Raw genomic sequence first — 20,968 nt, 5'->3', positions numbered from 1 at the left:
CTCCTGCCCTGCTACTCTTGGTTCCTGATTGATATTTGGATCCTCTTGAAAAACAACCGACACCGACTCTGGACTTCACCTGGTCTCATCTAGCTGTGCCCGGACTCCGTCTGCCGTCTTTGGTCAGCACTTCTGCCCGGTTCCTTCCGTTTCGTAACCACTCTGGACTCTCATCACGTACGGACATTTTTGGACTATACCTATTGCCCTTTGTGTCCCGGCTGCTGCGCATTTAGGCCTTCTGGGGTGATTGCCAGACAGTCCCTGTATAGGGGTTCGCTCTTGGTGGTCTCCCTGGGGGAGTCCCGTGTGTGGCCCCGGGAATTCCCCTTCGCTCCGATCCTGGAAGGTATTTCATGTGTTTATGTTCTACTGTGTTTTTGTTCTGTTTATGTACATATTGTCGGTTGCATATTATAAACGTTCTTGCACCAAGAACTCGTCTCTGGTTGTCATTGCCCTAATGCAATCGAAATCCTCAGTACATACAATAGTATTACAGTAACACTGAGACCGTGTTCACATGTAGCATAATTGGTGTAGATATAAATCCAAGTTTTTAATGCTTTTATAATAGTACAGAAATAGGACAGAAAAGCTTTGACTCTGTTTAAAAATGCAACAGCATTCTTTTTTACTTGCTTTTTTTTCAGGATCCACATAGAAGTTTATAGAGGCAAAAAAAACAACAAAACGGCACAATTTAGCAATGTCTTTAGACCCACCGAGATTTCATGAAATCACCTCCATTTCCTTGGAATACTGAACATGTGCATATACCCTAATGCTTATTTGGAGATTTTAAAGCATATCCAGAGTTTGAAATTTATTTAATGAAACAGGACAACCACTTTTATTACAGCATTCTGATTATCCAAAATATACTTTTGGTATCACTTTATCACGGGTACAAGACTGAGCTGATAACTGTACTATAACATTGTATGTACTGAAACTGTTCATTACACTTAAAATAACCAAGCACCATACATTTATGGTGTTTAGTCCTTGGCTTCAATGATGAGTCATTGTAATTTTATAGGACAGGGTTATAGCTCCTGCAATCTCCCAGGAGCAGGTTCAGTCCCTGGGTAGAAGACAGAAGCAGTGTATTACCCCTTCTGTCACCTCTTCTGCCAGTTATACAGTTTTTAAAGAGTAAATTCAGTAAACAGAAGCATGTACATTGTAAATGCTTCTGTAGGATGAGGCAATCACATGATCAAAGGGTCGCTGCCTGGCATAGCAGAGCTGCTTGATCCTAGCAGACCTCGATCAGATTTCCCTGTTCTTTCAATCACTTTTGAGAGGTGTTGGCCTCTGTAACTGAGGCTCCAATAAATAAGTTACAGTGGAAAAAGCAATAACCAAACTTAAAAATACAAAAATGATATAGATATAAAATATCTGAAAATTAAAATGATAATTAAGAATAAAACATCCCAAAAATAAAAAACCATCTTTTTTTAATCTTATTTTTTTCAAATTGAGTGTTTCTTTATTTACATATAACAAAGTGAATCTATACATATTAGATATTTACGCAACTGTGAAATTTTAGCAAATTACGGTAATTTACCTTATTTGCGGGCCAGTAAAAATTAAAATAAATTAAATCAAAACATGCATTTTTCTATATTGCGTCTCAAAATAATTAGATAAAGCAAATTACATAGCAATGTATATGTGCTCCAACACATTTCAATAATAATACAATTTGCTGTGTGAAAACAAAGCCTAATATAGCCATGTCAATAAAAAAAGCTACTGAAAAGACAGGCAAAAAGCTAAACAAATTGTCCGCTTTCACTCAACCACAGGATAGGTGATGCCTTACTGATCAGGCGGTCAAGAATGCACAATGCCTTTCCATTCTGAAGAGGATAAAAGTTCCAACACTTTTCCCAATCACTGTGGTCTCAGCGGTTTGACCCTTACCAATACAAGTTATCACTTATGCTGTGGATAGGCGATAACTTGTTTTTAATGATAAACCCCTTTAAGGCCTATTTAGGGCTGGTCACTAATGGGTTACAAAAATCAGAAAAGTTTTTTTCCCCTAGGGCATACACAATGAAAGCTTTTATGGAGAGACAGCAAATATTGCAAAATAGTATAATATTACAGTTAATGACTTTTAGATGCTGAATCTGGACAATACAAACAACTGATTTCTCTAAGTAGTGGTAAGAAATGAACCTTTGGAATGATAATTTACCAAATCTTGGAGATGGTACGGCAGATAGAATCTCTTACCTTTAGTCCCATGTTAGCATAGTGGTCAGAAATTTCTGGATTACCCACAAGTGATAGGTCAAACTTGATTAAAGGATTTAGAGTTAAATTCACTGAAAGAAATGTAATAAAATAATATAAATCTATTAGTTAATATATTTTTTTAAAATAATAATATTAGGTTCAGGAATAGACAGTTTGGGCATAGAAGATAATGTCAGACTACAGTTTCATCCTAAAATATCATTGGTGGCTGCAGTAGCATCAATCATGGTTTTGGAAAGGATTGGTGAGCTGCATAGTCTGGCTAAGAGAGCAGATTATAACTCCCCAATAGTTACTAAATGATTCCGGCACAGGAAAAACTGACGGCTCTGACTAGCTACTAATGTAAATGCAACAATAATATTAAGTAATAGTAGGGAGGTGGACATAATGACCACGTTCCTCCTTGAAGAAACTAGTACTGTTATGATGTGTAATGTGTATTATGAAGAGTTATTGTCTTGGATTTTTTTTTTATCCATCAGTATGGAGAGTTAGAGTTAATGTTTGGGACTAGCCCAGAGGGGGAAGGGCTAAACTGAAGGGAAAGAGTCAGGAAATTAGATAGGGCCCAGCATGTACTAGAAACACACCTTTCATCTGACTCGTGAGCAGAGCCGCATGACGTGGGTGTCTCTCAAGTGAGTAAAGTTTGAGACGTAGGATAGCAATATCCTGAGTAAAGTGGAGAAAGAGAGAGAGAGTTGACCAAAGGACAGAATGATCAACTGGAAATGGGTCCTGGGATAGGATGCCTGTGATTGAGAGGAGACGGGTCTTGGTATAGGATGTCTGTGATTGAGAGGAGACGAGTCCTGGGATAGGATGCCTAGCAGTACAGCCCCTTATTTATAATTCAGAAAGGTAAGGGGCCTGGTCAAGAACGTGAGACAAAAAGAGTGTCCCGGGTGGGAGTTCCAGAGGCATCACTAGAACGTGAAGCTTGGGTCCGGCCATACTGGCAAATAAATTCCTTTCAGAGGAAGAAGATGCAGAAACACAGGATTGAGAATAGGACTTTCACTAATTGGACTGTAGAAAGGAGCTGGGTTGCAATAAAGATTGATGTGTAAGAGAATCACCAGTGAGTAAAGAGAAAGGGAATTAAGATTGTGTGTGAAAATGCTTTGCATGGAAATGCTACATAATGTGATGAAGATGTTCTTTAAGCTGCTTTTCCTCACCAAGTTACTGTTAAGTAAAAAAATTATTTTTAAGTGGTGGTCTGCCTCATTAAACTGTCCAACATCTGATCCTAGCCAGCGCAAGTCATTGGTAGCATGCGGCTTGCAATAGCATAGCGCCCCTTTATATGAAATCCACACACCCAGCCAGGACCCACACCTTCATTTAATGTGCCGGAGCGCAAGAGACAATGACCCCGCCCACAGCTATCCATGTTACATTCTAACAACTAATTGTACACGGCAAGTGATATTTGAACAATCCTGACAAATAAAGTGTCTGGGGCACTGACGTGTTGCCAACCATTTTGTACCCATTTTGGCAGTGCCTATTTCATACTTACAATTTAACTGACTAAATGACTGATCCCATTTCTTTACTTCATTTCTCATAGATGAACACAGCTGTAATAGAGATAGTAGATTATTACATGACCTATTATAATCCACATAGTAAAATATATGTATATGGTTGACGGTTTGCACACATCTCTTCTTGCTTACATTGGAGGTGAGTCTGGAGTATTCTCAGGCATATATATATATATATATATATATATATATATATATATATATATATATATAAAATTATATTTAATCTATCCCTCAATATTCACCTTGTGCACAGGTATTTGACCATATCATCATTTTTATGTAGATTTTTGAACACCTGGTTATGTGCATTCGTGTAATGAGGAAGGGTGAGACCTAAGAATATCATCACTGTTTATCAAAATGTGCAACATTATTAGGCAGCTTGCTTTCCTCAGGCAAAATGGGCCACAAAAAGGTTTAACAGAATCTGAAAAGTCAAAAATTGTTAAGTCTTACAGAAGGATGCAGCATTCTTGAAATTGCTAAGATATTGGGACGTGATCGCAGAACCCCCAAACGTTTTGTTGCAAATAGTCAACAGCTGACATTAGCTCAAAATTGTGTTGTCTTTAATGGGTGCATGCATGGGGCGGGCTCAGGATCTGCAGCTGACATCTGCCTATAACAACTCTGATTGCTGCTGTTTAACCACTTAAGTGCCAATCGATCAACTCGATTTGTAGTTTTTCAAGTGCTGCACATACCTAAAAAATGCAATAAAAAGTAACCGAAATATCACATCATGGCGTCAAACAAATCTTCAGTGTTGGCATTCAAAAATCAATATCTCATACAACTCCAATATTGGAAAAATAAAAAATGTGTATGGGTCTCAGCATATGTCTACTCAAGTCGATTGTAAAAATGACCAACTTTAGATGAAAAAAGGTAAATAAAAAATGGGTTGTGTCTTACAATCCGGTGGTGCCTTACCAGGAGTGGGCGGTAGTGGTGGTGGAGCGGGATCACAGGAAGGTGGTGGAATAGGGCGATGCTGCAGTCGCTATGCTGGTGCTGCGGTTGCTATGCTGGAGCTGTACTGTGCTGGGTCTACAGGTCAAGGGCACTGTGCTGTGCTGAGGCTGTGAGCGCCATCCTGAAAATGTTGGCGGTGCAGACTTCAAATAATGGCGCTTAGAGTCGGCGCATGCGTAGATGGAGCTCTATGCTCAAGAACTCATCTGCACATACACCGCCTCCAGCCTATTGCTCTCCCAGCAGTGGACGTAAGGAAAATTGCACCGGGAAGTGGTGTGTGTGCAGATGAGATCATAAGCCAAGACCTCCTCCGGGTGACATTATTTTGAAGTCCGCACCGCCAACATTTTCACAATGGCGCCCGCAGACCCAGAACAGCATTGCTCCCTTGCTCCAGCACAGCATCTGCAGCTCCAGCACAGCACCTGCAGCTTCAGCACAGCGCCCTCCAATCGGCCGCAGCACAGTACCCGCGGTAAGGCTCCTGCGACCAATTTCCACCATCCCCGGTAAGCAACATTCGGATTTTAAAATGCACCCCTTATTTTTCTCCCAAAAGTTTGGGAGGAAAAGTGATTTTTATAATCCGAAAAATCCAGTACATATTTTTCCCCATTGGACCACACTGTTTTCAAGTACATTTTATGTTACAATGAATGATGCTATTTCATCTATAACCCATCCAACAAAAAGCAAGCTATGTTAATGGGAGAGAAAGGTATAATGACTCTTGGAAGTAGGGGAAGACAAAAACGTGTGTAAAAATAAAAACTGGCTATGGCGGAAAGGGATTACCGCCTGTAAGGAATTACACAAACAACAATTCCCTAATAGGAGAGTCCTCACAATACAGACATATTACTGCAAGAAGTCCACATTAAGCACCAGGTTAGGAATTGTCTTTTATGCATTTCATTATTTTTACAATATATGTTGTCTAAATGCATACAAATATTATACTACATAGGGTTTGGCTGCATCTAGATAATTGTTTATAAAATAATAAGGCTACATGTCCATAGCTAAAATCAGACGAAGTATTAATTTTTCATAAATACAATCCCAGATATCAGTTTATTGCATGCACAGCATTATTTTAATGGCTATCACGAGGGCAGTCGCACCCAGGCAAAGATTTTCCCAGCATTTGCTGCTGCAGGTGAATGAGCATTACATGATGAATGCCAATCCATGTAATGCATATCCATGACCAGAGTCTGATTGTTTCCAATAATGCATGGAATGTGTTGACCTGATAAGACAACCCCTTTACTACAAAGGGTATAATCATTTATCTATTAGGAATACTGCACCTAAACTTCCACCTATAGTTATATGAGCTATTGAGACGCTCACCTGCTGGGTAACACTTCGTTTGACCACTTGTTGAATGGGTTCTTTTAGGCTGTCAAAGATATAGCTAGAAAACAGAAAATAATTCTTTCAAGAAATGCATAGAAGATTGCAGAAACTTAGGCTCCGATTCATAAATGTGATTATACTAAAATTCTGGTGTAAATTGCCTTGAAAATGTTGTGACTTTTGAAAATTTCATGTCAGTGTCACCTAACTTTGCCAAAATGGTAAAACCCAAGAGAAAAACACAAAATGAGCATATACACTATAAGGCCTCCTTCACACGTCTGTGATTCTGTTACGTACGTTACTGGTTTTATACGTACCAGAATCACTGACAAACGCAGACCCATTAAAATCAATGGGTCTGCACACACATCAGTGATTTGTCACTGACCGTGTTTCTAAGCGGTGCAAAAACACATGTCTGTGTGTTCCACATGGAACAAGTCTGTTTTTCTCCGGGAGCACTGATGTCACATGGACCACACAGTGATGTGGTCCATGTAACATGTAGCAGATAAAACATGTATCTTTGAAATAAAATTATGTTTATACTCACCTGTCTCCAGCGATGCTGTTTTTTGGTTGCTGCTGTCCCCTGCTTCCAGGCTAGCTAATTATGCTCATGAATATTCACTGCACCGTGACCTGGAAGTAACAGCAGCGGTGAGACAGCAGCGGCCGGAAACAGGAGAGCCGGAGACATCAGCACCACGGACAGCAGGATCATGGATAGGTGAGTATAGGAGGGCCTGCTCTCCATGTGCTCTCACGGATAGCACACGGATAACACACGTGTGCACATGGAGGGCCATATGTGTCTTTAACATATCAGTGAAAACGTGTGTGTTTTTCACTGATGTGTAAAAGAGGCCTAATAAAGTTTAATAAGTAAATAGTAGTAGTACATTTAAATAACATAGGGTACTTGGTTTACACTGTTTGATGAAAAAGCGTAAATGCCATCCCACCATGACAAGGTGTGCCCAATCAGGCAAGTCCAATCTTTAGTATTAAAACCTTACCTTGCATCAGTGACATAAGTGTAAATAAGGGCAGAGAAAGTAAAGACCCAACCTGCAAACACCTTTCCTGGACAGCTATATAGAAGAAGTGTCAAGCTCAGAGGGTAAAACAACACCCACATAGTAAAAAAAAAAAAAAAAAACAGAGAAAAAAACAAAAGAATGAGTCGGAGTATCAGTTGGTATATGTTCAGTAGGAGCACATTCACACCGTGGCCGTTTTTCAGACAAAACCCAACAGAAAAATACAAGCTGAGCAAGTATTCGTTTGTTTATTTTTTTGGACGGTATAAAAATGGGGGTGATCCCTCTCTCTAAGCTAAACACTTCATTGACTGTATATAGCCTACCATGGTACTGTAGTCAGAGCGCTACATTTCTCTACCCTTATTCATATTGATGTCACTGACGCAAGGTAAGGTTTTAAAAGTAGAGTAGGACTGTCCCGATTTGGCACACCTTGTTTTGTGGTGGCATGGTTTTTATGCTCTTTGATCAGGGTTTACCAAGTGTCCTATGTTACTTAAATTGTACTACTACTACTACTACTACCACTACCTCTACTACTACTACTACAGTATTAACTTATTTACTTTATTGTAGGCTATATGTTTTTTTCGCTTCGGTTTTGTTTATGAAATGGCCACAGTGTGAATGTATTTCTATTGCAAATATACCAACCTATACTCTGGATCATTCTTTTAGTTTTTCTGATACCATAAAATGAGCATAGATAGGGCGAGATGGGGTGTGATGCCACAGCTGGTTTAATTCATGACTACTTGTGGAGCTCCTTATGCCAGAAATCTTACTTCAATCTCCATCTGAAGTAATATTAGTAGCGAGGCACACAGAGGTGCACGCCACTTGTCCGATGCTCCTGATTCATTGAGAGGCATGTACCTCTCAATGACTCAGGAGCATCTGACTCTAGTACACATCCTAATGAAGACTGGTGTGTACAGAACTGATTTTGATGAATAGGGGCTTTGTCATTGTCAGATTTTCTATGTTAAATTATTTGGACATAAAATGTAGCTAAAGTGAGGGTAGTCCATCACTCAGGATAAAAAGTCAGTTCTTCTTTATTTCATCAGAATATACTGTACATGATATAAAAATTTTAAACAATCAACCCGATTTGATCCGAAAATTCACTCTTACCCCTAGTGTATTACAAACCTCAATGAATGCCCAGGGTCTTGAATAAAAACTGCACATAGATTAAAATACGAGTATATGGCATGGTGGAAGGAGCTTTACTTGTTTCTGAACACAATCCTTTTTTGAGATCTACTTGCTGGTACGGATAATCCATAGATGATATCTTCATTATCTGGGAGGATCATGAATCCCCTGTACCAGCTTAAATCTTTTATTTGAAAGATAATCTGCTAAATCTTCATTTTAGATTTCAATCTTGTCAAAGTTTTATACATTTTTGGGATTTGAATTTGGTTGGAGATGTGCAATCAGAGGAAATCATTACAGGTATTCACAGGAAACCGACTACCAACAATACCATTTAAGAAGGCTACTAGAAATTACCCAAAAAATACAGATAGGGAAGGAACTAGATGGACTTTGTTAGTGAAAAGATGTAATAGTGCCGCTGGATTCCCAGGTTACAGAGGAAGCATAGAGCACAGCATGGAGGAGTGTGAGAGAGCAGAGGGTTGGTTAGCCAGACAGGCCAGGAAGTGAGTCAGTTCTGCCAAGTGTTGCTGAAGCAAGGACAAGCTCTGTACTAAAGTCCATCACGGAACCAGGAGGTACCCTCTATGTGGTCTGACTAGAAAGCTGTTCAAGGGCTTTGGAAACAGAGTAGAAAAGCCACAGGAATGAGAATTGAAAGAAGTAGAAGTCAAGACTCAGCTACTGGAAGGCTAATACCCTGGGTGAGGGCTAGAGCAAGAAAAACCGTAAAGTAAGACAGCGGCAGAACAGGTGTATAAACAAGGTGGCCATGTCTGTCAACACGATTAAGATTAAGTCAAATAAAACATTTGTTGTTGTGTTGCACATAATCTCTCTGTGTGATGTGTTGCTCTGCTACGTCTAGGATGGTGACCGGCAGTGGGGTGGTGAACGCACCCCAAAAGACCCAAGTAATGCGGGCTTTACACGAATCGACCAATCGTACCCGCCCGTTGTTTGTGCGTCACGGGCAAATCGCTGCCCGTGTCGCACAAAGCCGTTAAAGCGCCATCACACGTACTTACCTGTTGTGCAACCTCGCTGTGGGCAGTGTACATCCTCTTCCTGAAGGGGGAGGGACGTTTGGCGTCACAGCGACGTCACACAGCAGCCAGCCAATAGAAGCGGAGCAGCGGAGATGAGTGGGACGTAAACATCTTGCCCACCTCCTTCCTTCCGCATAGCCGGTGGGTGCCGCGGGACGCAGTTAAGCTGTGTTCATCGTTCCCATGGTTTCACACGGAGCGCCGCCACGGGAACGATGAACAACCTGCACTAGTAAAAATAAACGATATTTTAAAATTAAACGACCAGTACACGACTCACGATTTGTGAGCGATACTGCGTCGCTCACAGGTGTCACACAAGACGACGTCGTGTACGATGCCGGATGTGCGTCACGAAAACCGTGATCCTGACGATGCATCTCACGATCAGTTGTCTCGCGTAAATCCCGCATAAGTGTCACACCTCCCGCTGGGGCAGAACACATACACAGGTGCAATCTAGTAAAGGGGAGTGGAGCCCTACCGGTCATCACCCGGCTCCACTCTACAATACGCTGTAAGTAAAAGAGGTTTTTCCACTCCTCTTTGATGAAATAAAGAAATTACTTCTTATTCTGAGTGCTGGACAACCATCACTTTATCTACATGTTCTGCCTCTGGGAAGCAGTCCTTCTATTTTGCCTAACGTTTACTTTATACTCCTTTCAGACTATCGTTATGTCCTTTCAAATTTGGTAGGTATGCTTAAAGGGTTATTCCTATCTCCAATATCCTATGACAATATGTAGTAGTTGTAATAATAATTAGCAAATACCTCCAGGTAGAAATGTAGTATAGATCTTCTGATTCACTATGTCTCTTAGCTCATGTGCAGGGCATTCCAGGAGCTTAGGTATCCATGGTTACGAACACGAGCAACTAACTGTATCTATATACATAAGCTACTGCAATGCCCTGCGCATGAGGTAAGTGACATAAATCAGGAGAACTATACTACATTTGTCATTGGAGTTTTTTGCTAATATTATTATGCAAACTACTACATATTGGGATAATATCTTGGAGATGGGAATAACCCTTTAACAGTATGTTTAATTACAGTAAATATTATGTAGTGCTGTAGTATGTATATATATATATATATATATATATATATACTAAATACGGCCATTCAAGTTTTATTACCTCACTCCACCCAGAATCTGGACATCAACATCTTGAATACTAGACTGGCAGTCAAGCAGGTATATGGAGGGTACACCTGGATCGATTCGCCGAATGCCCATCATAATGTTGATAGATAACCCACTTAAGCTCAGCACACACGATCCACTATCATTACTGAAATTAAAATAAAAACATCGTTAATTTTTACTGTTTCACTTTTAAAATGCAGCGCCAATTTCCAGCCATTGACATGCTTACATTAGCCAGCTTTCTAGTTTCCAGTTAGCGTTGATTACAGTTTTGCCATTTTCCATTAATACATGCATTCCGGTCTCAGGAACCCACTGAGAAGAAATAGTTCCAGGCTGAAACTTTACTATTCGTATCCTAAACAGATGAACACAAAGCAAGAGGGTTAATTGCAGCTTTGTTATATTATTAGTATATTTTCTTCTTCATCAGTTGACAGTGTTAGGGTGCCACATATATTTCTAATATAGGTGTAACAAACCAAACCTGATAGTAAAGGGTGCTTTACACGCTACGATCTCGCTAGCGATCTCGTTAGCGATGTGACACGCCAGATTGCAGATGCGATCTGCCGACATCGCACATAGGTCGTTTTCATAGTTCCGGTCACATCTGCGATCTGGCGTGTCACATCACTGACGAGATCGCTAGCGATGTCGCAGCGTGTAAAGCACCCTTTAATGTCGGGAGAAAAAAGAATCGGTCATGGTCAGTGTCAGTAGTCAGTATTCCAGCTTTAGAGAAAGTCTTCATCTTTTCCATGAATATCTAATGCAGGAGTCAGGGACCTATGGCTCGCGAGCCAGATGTGGCTCTTTTGATGGCTGCATCTGGCTTGCAGACAAATCTTTAAACCTAGAACACGCAATCACAGAGATATCTACTTTTTCACATACCCGGGGCCTTATAGGCCTGTGTGTAAATAACATGGAGTAACTCTAATAGAAATACTTTTCAATGTGTATATTAAAACATTATAATTATGTGCATAAAACAAAAAAAGTACTTACAAGTAACCTAGCAGGCCTGCGAGGCCCCAGGTATGCGTTCTAGGGTTAATAAAAAAATACCGTATTTTCCGATTTATAAGATGGACTTTTTTCCCCCAAAACTGGGGGCAAAAATGGGGGGGTGTCTTACACCCCACATATGGCTTACAGGGGCGGCATTCGTGGTGCAGGGTCGGCGATACTGCGGGCTTGTGGGGTGTTGCCGTGGACTGCAGGCTGCTTTGAATCTCCCGCAGTTGATAAGATCGACTTCAAGAAAATGGCCACAGATAGAACTCCGTGGTTATTTTCTTGAAGGCCATCGCATCGATCTGCGCACGTGCTGCAGCCATTTTATTGAAGTCGATCTTGTCAACTGCGGGAGATTCAAAGCAGCACGCCAGCAGATCAAAGGCGCCTGTTGCCATGACACCCCACAAGCCCATAGCAGTATCGCCGACCCTCTGCACATTGACCCTCTTGAGTCGCAATGCCCCCTCCTCCGTGCCCGCAGCATGACCTACCCTGCCTCCTAGGACCTTCTGAGCCGATCCACTACCATCGCTCCCCCCGGTGAGTATGGCTCTCACGGAATTACATTTTAATATATGTGGCGTTCATGGCTCAAAGAAAAAAGGTTCCTAACTAGGGATGATCGAATACCTCAAATATTTAGCTTCGCAAATATTTTCCGAATACCTCGCCACTATTCGACTATTCGATGCGCAATGTAAGTCTATGGAAAGCCTGGATAGTACCGTATAGTTGTTATTCGGGTTTCCCATAGACTTACATTGCGCACTGAATATTCGCGTATAGCGACGAGGTATTCGAATAATCTTCGCGAAGCCGAATAATCGAAGTATTCGATCATCCCTATTTCTAACCCCTGATCTCATGTGTAAGGCCTAAGCCACATGGCGAGAAAAATGGTTCGTGTGAAGTGCGATAAAACATCGGATTCCACTAGTCCAATTTTAGCCTGTGTGTCAGCGTACGTGAGCGATTATTTTCTCAGCTTTAATCGGACCGAGGAAACAATCGCAGCATTCTGCGATTGTAAAGCGAGACTCTTTCTCTCGCACCCATTCAAGTGTCGCTCGCACAGTCGGACCTCAGTCGCAGGGACACTAGCATGACACTCGGCTCTGCTGTGCTGCCAGCGTGAGCCGAGTGTAATGCGAGGATCGCACTAGTGCCCCGTGTGGCCCCGGCATAACTATTATTGTGTGTTTCAGATGATAGTACATGGTTTCTAGGTGGCCTGTATAATAAGGGCCAGCTCTCTATTACTCCTTCTTCCTCTGTGTTTATTAAAATATACCTCTTAATCAGACATAGCTAAATCTTGATAAATAGATATGTGAACACATATCCCTGACCCTCAGGGGTGGGATTCAAATTTTTAACAACAGGTTATCTGTAAACCCCGCCCATTTGAAAACCACACCCATTCTGTAACCACACCCACTTTGTTAGCCACACCCATTTTCACGCACTTTCCTCAACCAAAAATACAAGTAATTTAAAGTATCATCTCTTTCCCCTTCTTCCCCTCCTCTACCGTCACTCTCCTGTCCAGTACCAGTTGTTCCCGTCACTGTCAGTCATATTATATTAAATGGTTTTTCTACAGTTTTTAAAAATTACTAAAAATTATTGCTAAATTGGAACGGACGACCTTCCCCATACAGATCCCATCCCATGTGGTCTCTCCCCCCCTGCAGATCCCATCCCATGTGGTCTCTCCCCCCCTGCAGATCCCATCCCATTATGGCCTCTTTCCCCTGCAGATCCCATCCCATTATGGCCCCTTTCTCCCTGCAGATCCCATCCTATTATGGCCCCTTTCTCCCTGCAGATCTCATCCTATTATGGCTCCTTTCTCCCTGCAGATCCCATCCTATTATGGCCCCTTTCTCATTGCAGATCCCATCCTATTATGGCCCCTTTCCCCCTGCAGATCCCATCCTATTCTGGCCCCTTTCTCCCTGCAGATCCCATCATATTATGGCCCCTTTCTCCCTGCAGATCCCATCCCATTATGGCCCCTTTCTCCCCTGCAGATCCCATCCTATTATGGCCCCTTTCTCCCTGCAGATCCCATCCCATTATGGCCTTTTCCCCTGCAGATCCCATCCCATTATGGCCCCTTTCCCCCTGCAGATCCCATCCTATTATGCCCCCTTTCTCCCCTGGAGATCCCATCCTATTATGGCCCCGTCATCGCGTCGCTGCACGCCGGGTCAGTGAGCCGAGGTTGCACTGAACCAGGAAGTGCGGCACGGAGGTATGCAGATTCATTTGTGCTAGTGTCTTAAAGAGACACTAACACAAATGAATACAGCAGGGAACCGGATCTCCAGAGCTGTTTCTTGCCGGTTCTGGGAACCGGCTGCTATTTTAACAACCGGTTCTCCAGAACCGGACAGAACCGGCTGAATCCCACCCCTGCTGACCCTAGATAAAATCAGAGTTCACAAACGTCATAGGATGAAAAAGTGATCAGACAGTATACGAGTGTAAGTATTATTGGGTACTGAAATAATCCCCACTCGATCAGATAGTGGGGAGCAAACATTTTTGCAATTACACATTTTGTTATACACATGACATGTTTATTTGTTTTCTGTATTGCAATAGCACAAATAAATAAGAGAAAAAAAGGAAAATTTGACGTAATTTCACACAACCCTCCAAACATGGGCAAGACAAAATTGTTGGCAGCCTCAATTTATTATTTTGTTGCACTCCCTTTACAATAAATAGCTGCAATCAATCACTTCCTATAACCATCAACAAGCTTCTTATACCTCTCAACTGGAATTTTCGGACCACTCTTCTTTTGCAGACTGCTCTATCTCTCATATTTGAAGGGCGCCTTCTACAACAGCAATTTTAAGATTTCTCCTCATGTGTTCAATGGGATTTAGATCTGTACTCATTGCTGCCACTTCAGTACTCTCCAGCACTTTGTTTCCTTCCATTTCTGGGTGATTCTTGAAGTATGTTTCGGGTCCTTTACCTGCTGGTAGACCCATGACCCAGGACACAAACCCACGTTTCTGACACTTGGCACTACATTGCAATCTAAAATTTTTTGGTAATCTTAAGATTTCCAGATGCCTTCACACAATCAAGGCACTCAGTTCCAAAGACAGCAAAAGAACCCCAAAACATCTTTGAACCTCCACCATATTTCACTGTAAGTACTCTGTTCTTTTCTTTGTAGGCCTCATTTCAGTTTCAGTAAACAGTAAACTGATGTGCCTTTTCAAAAGCTCAACCTTGGTCTCATCTGTCTACAAGATGCTTCCCCAGAAGGATTTTGGCTTGCTTACATAGATTTTGGCAAACTGCAGTCCATCTTTTTTATGTTTCTATGTCAGCAGTGTCCTCCTGGGTCTCCTGACATAGCTTTTCCTTTCATTCAAATGTAGATGGATAGTTTGCGCTGACACTGATGCATCCTGAGCCTGCAGAACAGCTTGAATTTTTTGGAACTTAATTGGGGCTGCATATCCCCCATCTGAGCTATCCTGCGTTGCAACCTTTCATCAATTTCTCTGCTTCTTACATCCAGGGAGATTAGCTACAGTGCCATGACTTGTAAACTTCTTGATTATGTTGTGTACTCTGCACAAAGGAACATCAAGATCTCTGGAGATTATTGATATTTTTCCACAATTTTTGTTCTCAAGTCCTCATACAGTTCTCTTCTCTTCTTTCTGTTCTCCATGCTTAGTGTGGCACACACAAACATGCAATGCAAAGACTGAGTCAAATTCTCCCTTTTTTTATCTGGATTCAGATATGATTTTCATGTTGCCCACACCTGTTATTTGCCACTGGTGAGTTTGAATGAGCATCATATGCTTGAAACAAAGTCGTGTGCCCACGATTTTGAAAAGATGCCAACAATTTTGTCCAGATCATTTTTGAAATTTTGTGTAAAGTTAATTTATGGCCAGTTTGCTTTTTTATTTTTTAGGGTTTTATGTGTTATTCCGATATGCACAAAGGAAATAAACATGTGTATAACAGAACATGTGTAATTGCAATAATCTTCTGGAATAAATACTGCATTTTCTGGTATAGTTTCAAGAGTGCCAACACTTTCAGCCTTGACTATATCAGTATTTCCAAACTGTTTACTCACTGTGTGAACTCATAGTTCATATCTTCAGATGCTATATTTTCTGTCCCGGCCATATTTGGTAGTTTGAAATCAGTGTTATTTGACATCATTTGATTCACCAGATATTCAACGCCTATCAAATAATATAGAGTAATGTTACTTTGTTTTGTAGAAATATTTATTCTTATAAATGGGTTGTTTTGAAAAGAAATGTTATACATCTGGTACAAAAACAAAATAAAGATTAAATATTTATGTTTTTTGTGTTATTTGTTGTACTGTAGAACATTTACATACTATATGTTATATATGTGTAGTTTCTCTGCTATGTATTAGGTAATATGTGCAGGTACTCATTGGGTATAAGTGTTTCTTATCAAATGCAGGTCTCTAATCAGACTACAGAATTGATATGGAGCTATTCAACTCCAAAGACAACATTGTCAAGTCTTAGGGGTGCTTCACACACAGCGAGCTCGCTGCCGAGATCGCTGCTGAGTCACGCTTTTTGTGACGCAGCAGTGACCTCATTAGCGATCTCGCTGTGTGTGACAATGAGCAGCGATCTGGCCCCTGCTGCAAGATCGCTGCTCGTTACACACAGCCCTGGTTCGTTTTCTTCAAAGCCGCTCTCCCGCTGTGACACACAGATCGCTGTGTGTGACAGCGAGAGAGCGACAAATGAAGCGAGCAGGAGCCGGCATCTGACAGCTGAGGTAAGCTGTATCCAAGATAAACATCGGGTAACCAAGGTGGTTACCCGATATTTACCTTAGTTACGAGCCTCTGCAGCTCTCACGCTGCCTGTGCTGCCGGCTCCGGCTCGCTGCACATGTAGCTGCTGTACACATCGGGTTAATTAACCCGATGTGTACAGCAGCTAGGAGAGCAAGGAGCCAGCGCTAAGCAGTGTGCGCGGCTCCCTGCTCTCTGAACATGTAGCTGCATTACACATCGGGTTAATTAACCCGATGTGTACTGTAGCTATGGTAGGAGAGCAAGGAGCCAGCGCTCAGTGTGCGCGGCTCCTTGCTCCCTGCACACACAGCTGTGCGCTGGTAACTAATGTAAACATCGGGTAACCATACCCGATGTTTACCTTAGTTACCAGTCTCCGCAGCTTCCAGACGGCAGCTCCGTGCAAGCGCAGCGTCGCTTGCACGTCGCTGCTGGCTGGGGGCTGTTCACTGGTCGCTGGTGAGATCTGCCTGTTTGACAGCTCACCAGCGACCATGTAGCGATGCAGCAGCGATCCTGACCAGGTCAGATCGCTGGTCGGATCGCTGCTGCATCACTAAGTGTGAAGGTACCCTTAAGAATTGATCAAGAATGCAAATTAAATCATTCAAATTCAATAGATAATACATTATCTAGAACCATGACCAGAGGAGAGTGACTACAGATATTTTGTTGTTAATGGACTTGGAATCACATAAATACTATTAATTTGTATGTGTCAACTTAAAGGGGACTTTAACATTGATAACCTATCCTGAAGACACAGCTGTATCGATAGAATAGTGGCCATGACCAAGCACTGCACATCTGCACCCTATTGAAATATATATATATATATATATATATATATATATATAATATATATATATATATATATATATATATATATATATATATATATATATTATATATATAATATATATATATATATATTATATATATATAATATATATAATAATGTATATTTTACAATTAACCCTATGGAGCCTCGTTCTGATACTCCATAGACTTACATCGTAAAAGCCACTTCTATGTCACACTGCATCCTGCATGACCCGGATGTGGCTTTCCCAATGTAAGTCTATGAAGTGAGAGAACGAGGCTCTATAAGCTTATATTTTAAAGAAACAACCTGCTCACTCTAGGACCACATGCACATGTTGAGTATTTGGTGAGTATTTTACCTCAGTATCTGTAACCCAAAACTAGGAGTGGGTAAAAAATACAGAAGTAGTGCCCGTGTTCCTATTCTACTTTTCATCTGATTGTTCCACTCCTGGTTTTGGCTTTCAAATACTGAGGTAAAAAACACACCAAATACTCAAAAGTGTGCACGTGGCCTTAGAGCCTGGAGTGACCCAGACAGTAGATATTGTGGTGACATCACCTACAAGTGGAGCAGAATGGCACTCAATCCGTATCCCAAAAGCTTACATTGTACACATAACCTGAAGAGGGGTGATGTTCATGAGAGTATATTAATACATTCACACAATACTACATGCAAATACACAAACATTTAATTAAAAACACTGTTATTTGGAGTGCTTCTTTAAAGAGGACATTTTACCAGTTTGAACATGTTAAATTGACCATATCTTGGAATATGGGTTGCAGAGCTATACAAATCATAATTTTCATTTTTTTATTTTCTCATCTCCATTGTACAGATATTAACTTCTAAAGCTTAGCTTCTAATTTCTGCTAAGACCAACTGGGTGTGAGCAGAGATTTTTTTCCACCCTGCTTGACATTGATCATTCATTTACAGGAAGGCATCATGCAAGGTAAAATAAAGAACATATTCCTAGAGAATGTCAGAAGAATTTTTTTTTGTGAGACACATAATGACAAACTGCTCTACTTTCCTAAATGACCTTACAGCCAGTATCTAATGTTATTACAAGCAAATTAGAGGGGTAGAGCAGAGCTGTGTCATTACAAACACCTCTGCAACTGCAGCTCTAATCTCATGGCACTGTTGGATCTATTCTACAACCTCTTCTCTCACACTGACAGTGCCATGGCATGAAAGCTAAGAAAACATCCTCTTTCAAGGGCCACATATGTGCCTGTCTCAATGAAGAAAAGCTTAGCTATCTTTGGCAATCCAGTAAATAATGGAACAGAGGTGCACATGCCCAAACTTTAGTCTTTTCTTGTTCTTCTTGATCAGTTAGACCCCAAGACATTATTAAATTTTCCCCTATAGTATGGGTAGGATATAATTTACAATTTTATTAACAACCTTTTAAATAGAAACATGGCCTCTATAACAAGATAGGAGGTTCAAAAACGAGAAACCTACAGTATATTATATGGGTCGGATCTACTTGCACAATGAATAAAGGGTAATTGGAAGCTAACCTTTTAGTAATTTAATAATTAAACCATATATATACCCAAATATATAATTTACAACTTTTTTTATAGTTAATATTAAGTAACTAAATATATAATTTGATTACATACCTTTTTGCAGGCCCTGTTCTGTAATGAGAATCTTGGCCCCAGGATTGCTTCCATAGCAAATGGTTGACAGGGTTAATAGAAGAAAAATTATATTTGGAACCCACATCCTTGTCCTTTAATATCTGGCAAATGAAATACAGCACAAAGTGATAGATAACATAATAAAGTCATTAAACCAGCTTTTCATTTTCCTACATGTTGATAAATAAGATTGATGTTGTCCACCGTCTACTGACTTTTATGCTTTCGGAGCAAACATATATTTTTGGGGGCTTTATATGCTGTCTTGCTAAGCGTCACAAACTATGTGGCATGAATACAGTATAAGTTCCATTGACTTAATTTTATATTCTGAGACTTAAATTACTGTGCATACAAAGGTAGAAAATATATCAATTTATAAAGAAGTTTGATCTACCAATGTATGATATATATATATATATATATATATATATATATATATATATATATATATATATATATATATATATATATGTATATATATCACTCTTCTGAACAGAATAAGTTATTTTTTTATTTTACCAGGAAACTATGCTTGTAGTGTACATTTCAGTGTGAAAAAAAGCAATATTCAATTCTTAAAGGGAACCTGTCAGGTCATTTATGTGTTCTAACCTAGTAGCAGGGTGATGTGTGTGCTAGTAACCCCTTCCTACCCAACCCTGTGTTGTAATAGTGTGTAATGTGAATGTATAAAAATGTGTTTTATTACTTATGCATACCCTATGTAAATGATCAGGGGCTCTAGCCCCATGGGTGTCACATCGCCCTGTGGGTGTTCGCATGTTTTTCATGGTATCACGCCCCTGTGGGCGTGGAACTATGAATTTACATCAGCGATGTGACCGTCGCTACTTCAGATCCCGCGCGTGAACACTTATCATTCCCACAGCCTTGTAATCCGTGTGCTTGCTTCTCGTCTTCAGAAGCGCATGACCGGAACCGCAGAAGACTTCTGAGCATGCGCAGAGCACGTCTGAAGATGAGAAGCAAGCGCCCAGATAACAAGGCTGCGGGAATGGTAAGTGCGCGTGAGTGGGATCTGAAGTAGCGACGGTCACGTCGCTGATGTAAATCCATGGTATCACGCCCACAGGGCCTCTGATCATTTACATAGGCTACACATAAGTAATAAAACACATTTTTATACATTCACATTACACAATATTACAACACAGGGATTGGTAGGAAGGGGTTACTAGCACACACATCACCCTGCTACTAGGTTAGAACACATAAATTAACTGACAGGTTCCCTTTAAGGCTTTCTGCCTGGAATAAAGGCTTCAAATTTGGCCAATGAATAAATAGAAGCAGAAAGAAATATCATGCACAGAAAATGCTTTAAACATTTTTTTTTACATGTAGATCTTGAAAATAAAGGTACCAGTCTGATCTAAAGTGAGAGTTTAATCTCATGTAAGGGTTAACTTTTATGTCTATGGAAAAATGGCTTTCAGCTTTGAAATTCTTATGAACCCTTCTGATGTCTCACCTTGAACACCAGCTTTGTAAAGAAAACTAATACAGCTCACCCATTCTCTGTCTGTTGATTCCTGCCTCGCCTCTCTTCCCTCGTTACTAGGCTCTATATTCCATGTCCTGTGTGACTAGTGATTTACTGATTGCATGTTTATCATTGCCCCTTCTTACCAAATCTATGGTCTATCCGTTGTGTCAAGCAAATGTAAATGTCTATGTCTGGGTACATACCTGTACGTGATTTCAGAAGCAATCTCAGATGTTCCTCACTGCAGTGTCACCTGCTTCTCATTTGTGAAGATCACTGACAGAAGGCTAATAAATGATCATTGCAATGACTGATCTGGTTCTTCTTCTTTTATTTCGGGTGTGTATATAGGGAGGAGTTAGTTGCATGAGACATTATTTTCATATATCTATGTCTAAAATAGTAGACAATAATACATATCAAATACTTGCTTTTAGTTTGACAATCTTTATTTCTAAGCAATTTTGTTATTCTTAAGGGGTGTTTTTTCCCACGGAC

At 40.6% G+C, this 20,968-nt stretch overlaps 1 protein-coding gene across 1 annotated transcript in view; it reads right to left on the bottom strand.

Moving 5' to 3' along the window:
- The window catches only part of LOC142311405 (BPI fold-containing family C protein-like), a 50,003-nt gene extending 29,245 nt beyond the window's left edge, over positions 1–20,758 (bottom strand). Inside the window, exons 1-8 of the mRNA XM_075349794.1 lie at positions 20,674–20,758; positions 18,940–19,061; positions 15,751–15,862; positions 10,831–10,959; positions 10,591–10,746; positions 6,174–6,237; positions 3,809–3,869; positions 2,257–2,348 (exon numbers count right to left, since the gene is read on the bottom strand). Coding sequence (XP_075205909.1) covers positions 2,257–2,348; positions 3,809–3,869; positions 6,174–6,237; positions 10,591–10,746; positions 10,831–10,959; positions 15,751–15,862; positions 18,940–19,045 — 720 coding nt within the window. The 5' untranslated portion in view covers positions 19,046–19,061; positions 20,674–20,758. The remainder of the gene's footprint in view (positions 1–2,256; positions 2,349–3,808; positions 3,870–6,173; positions 6,238–10,590; positions 10,747–10,830; positions 10,960–15,750; positions 15,863–18,939; positions 19,062–20,673) is intronic.
- Positions 20,759–20,968: the final 210 nt, after the last annotated feature.

The sequence above is a fragment of the Anomaloglossus baeobatrachus genome, chromosome 5 (genome assembly GCF_048569485.1).
Source record: "Anomaloglossus baeobatrachus isolate aAnoBae1 chromosome 5, aAnoBae1.hap1, whole genome shotgun sequence".
In the NCBI taxonomy this organism is placed as follows: Eukaryota; Metazoa; Chordata; class Amphibia; order Anura; family Aromobatidae; genus Anomaloglossus; species Anomaloglossus baeobatrachus.
The sequence above is the reverse complement of the archived record's forward strand: the minus strand, read 5'-3'. Positions and strand labels throughout refer to the sequence as shown.